Source organism: Zeugodacus cucurbitae, chromosome 3 (assembly GCF_028554725.1).
Source record: "Zeugodacus cucurbitae isolate PBARC_wt_2022May chromosome 3, idZeuCucr1.2, whole genome shotgun sequence".
Lineage (NCBI taxonomy): Eukaryota > Metazoa > Arthropoda > Insecta > Diptera > Tephritidae > Zeugodacus > Zeugodacus cucurbitae.
In genome coordinates, this window is record NC_071668.1 from 76,859,945 (window position 1) to 76,863,377 (window position 3,433).

General features: G+C 36.6%; 1 protein-coding gene across 1 annotated transcript; it reads right to left on the bottom strand.

The window, feature by feature from the left end:
* Nucleotides 1-698: 698 nt before the first annotated feature.
* Nucleotides 699-1,948, bottom strand: LOC105211496 (enoyl-CoA delta isomerase 1, mitochondrial-like). Its single transcript, XM_054227467.1, has one exon. It carries the CDS (start codon nucleotides 1,763-1,765, stop codon nucleotides 887-889), a length of 879 nt encoding a protein of 292 aa, XP_054083442.1. The 5' UTR covers nucleotides 1,766-1,948; the 3' UTR covers nucleotides 699-886.
* Nucleotides 1,949-3,433: the final 1,485 nt, after the last annotated feature.

A 3,433-nucleotide genomic window follows, 5' to 3' on the forward strand; every position in this document is an offset into this window, starting at 1 on the left:
TTGCAGTTTATTTGCTTGATTGTGATTTGTGGTGGAAATCAACGTACATAAGTGTTAAGAAGGCCACTGGCGTTTCCTGCATACGTGTGAGGAGTGAAAGTTGCATTGAGGTTAAAAAAATATATATGAAGGTAGAGAGAAGAAGGTGGTAAGAGAAAGATCAGAAAAGATTTGGCGGTAGCAAGAAATACACTAAGAAGTGAGTAGACCACCTGAGAGCATGGTTTACTATGTTAGTTCATTCATTTAGCCTTGAAACTGCAATTCTCAGATCGTTAATGGATTTATTGCAATAGAGATTTATGTGATATCCGACATCAAGGATACTTTCTTTTATAAAGATTAGCAGATAGAGTATTTTGAAAATCTCTAGAGGCTTTTGAGATCTTATAAGGCAGAATGCAGTATATTTTTCCATATTTAGACCTTATAAAGGTGACGATAACACTAATAAGGACAAACGGGACTGTGAAAATGGCTTGACTGCCTAGAAGACTCAGAAAAAAAGTAGAGATTCAATGTAAATATAAGACGATTAAAATGATTTTATGCTTTAATTAACTGTAAAATTTATCTCTTCAATTTATACTTCTACTTGAAGAGTCTCGGAAAGAAAAATACCTATATTAGATGCCTTAACGATCACAATTTTTGTTTCAAAAGCGAAAAAAAGACAATCCGTAAGGAACTTAAAACATTTTATTTAACATTTTCAATATAAATGTTTAATATATTACTCTCAGAAATCATTTATTACAATAAAGTCTTTCAAAAACATAAATCAAGCAGTCGCATTTTTCGATATAAATGTTAATTGCCAACTAAATTTTGGGTTGAACACAAAATTTTGTTTTAACTTTTTGGCAATTTTGGTCAATATTATTGTCTACGCCTTCTTCTTGAGACTCTCTAAATATGCGCCCAGATTTGACTGCACCTCCGGCTTCTGTATGGTGCTCAGAAACATTTCCAAATCATGTTGACGATTATCTTCGAAGTTCCGCAAAGCTGCCGCCCGAAACTGCTGCTTGGTGATCGCACGCGCCACCAGCGAATGCTTAGGATACCCATTGATAAATGCCACAGCTCTCTCCAACGCCTGCTCCTTGTTAGCTACCAACTCATCGACTAAACCCGTCTTCAGCGCGCCTTCACTGCTGTACATACGACTAGCCGTGAGATCCCATTCGGCCACACGCCTGTTGGGATTAACATTGAGATAGGTGTCTATCAACCATTGCGGCACTGCCAGCCCCACCATAGTTTCATTGATGCCAATCTTGAAATTCGGCAGCATAATGCGATATTCACTGCTCAGCGCTAGCATCGAGCCACCCGCCACCGTGTGGCCATTGATGAGCGCCACTGTGATGAGCGGCGTTGAGTAGATCGTGCGCCAGAGATTCTGCAAAGCGCACCAAATGCTCTGCAATTGCGACGTCTCCGCCTTGTAGCACTCTTTCAGATCAAGACCAGCGCAGAAGATGCGCTCCGACGACGAGGTGAGTATGAGGCCGCGACACTTCGATTGCTCGGTCGCTTTGATGGAGCGCGCCACTTCGCCCATGAAGGCGGCGTTGAGCGCATTGGCCGGCGGCCGATTGAGTGTGAGCGTAGCGATGCCGGTTTTATCGTCGACGCTCAGTGTGGTGAATTGTGGTGGGGACGCGCTGCCGGCGCTGGCGGTGTAGTTGCGTGCGAGCGCGCTTGGTTTCACGAGGCGGCGGAGACCGTGTGTCGGCAAATGCATAATGCGTGTGGCCATTTCGTGCGATTTATTTGTTTTAGTAGTATTTCACTATATTGTTATTAATTAATTAAACGCTCACTATTTTCACTGTACACAAATATTTTCTACATAAACGTTTTCGCTGCTCTTCACTGCTGCGTGCACAACAATTTAGCTCTGCGTGTGACTGGCCAAGTGATTGCCGTGTGAAGCGTATAAGAAACATCGGAAGCGTAATTCACCACAGTCGCAGCTGTTTCTTGATTTTCTGCTTTGTCATTTTGTTTATTGTTTTCTTTGCTTTTGCGTTTATCTGTGTGTATGTGCATACTGTGATATATTATTTTGGTGGACAGTGGCGCGTCTAAATATATTGTAGAAGGTACTCAATATAAAAAATCTGAAAATACTGAAAAAAAAAATAAAAAAAATTAAATTTATTTTATTTCATTTATTTTCAAAGCAATTCGTATATATTTCATTTGCCTTTATCAATACATATTTATTGTAATAATACTATTTTTTCTCAATTTTTTACGTTAAAAAGTGAAATATTACTATCTAATTTCTATAATTTTCAATTAAAAAATTTGTATTTTAATTTTGTTTTATTTTTTTTATTAAATACCAAAAAAAAAAAATAATAAAAATTATTATAAATTTTTTTTATAATTATTTGCATACATATAATTTTTCTCTTATTTACCTTTTCTGCTATTTTCTATGATTCTGAAGATTTTAACATTTGTTTATATTAAAAATTTTATTCTCATATTTTTAATTTATATTAAATTTCCATATTTTTTAATTTATATTAAATCCCCAAAGTGTGTTGAAAACACCCCTCGTTTACCAATTTGTTGGTTTCTTATCTCTCTCTGTTTATTTCAACGATCAGTGGTGGATCCACGGGGGGGTGTGTGTGTTTGTTAAAACACCCCCTAAACTCAGAGAAAAATATATGTTTGTTGATAAGGGTTTGGAATGAGGTTATTGATCAAAAAAATCACATCAAATTAAAGGCAATTATAATAAGTTACAAGATTTTTGTTGTTATTCATATAATTCGAACTTTCTCTACATTTGTACAAACAGTATCGCTGAAGCTCAGTGATTAATTGAGGATTACACGGGATCTCACATTCCATGTTATATTTTCCTTTGTTTTTGAACTAGTTCTTCTAGTATTTCATCAACTGACAGATCAATATCCCTATGAATATTCATTGATACTAGACCATTAGGCCTATCTTGACCTGCCGTATTTCGTAAATAGGTTTTAATTCTCTTTAAACTTGAAAAACTTCTTTCCGGTGATGCTATTGAAACAGGCAATAACGCCAATATGCGTAAAATCTTGAAAATAGTCCCAAAAGTCGTTTTGTTCACTGCTTCTAAAGCTTCGAGAGCATTCCGAAAATGCATTCATGCCTGAAGTTCGCTGTTTCCACATTTTCACCTCCGCAAGAAAGTTTTGTTCTGAACAGTTGATCACCCATTCATAAAAAGAAAATATTTCTCGACCTTTTTTTAGCGTCAAATTCGTACTTTCGGAAAAATACACAAACATTTTCAAACACTGATCTGTGGTCAAGAAAGCGGCTTTTCAAATGAGCAATGTAAGTATCAAGAAAGGGAATATAAAAAGCAATGCGATAGTATGCCTCAGCGTCGTTCGTTTTCAACGTATCAAAACATGTGCTA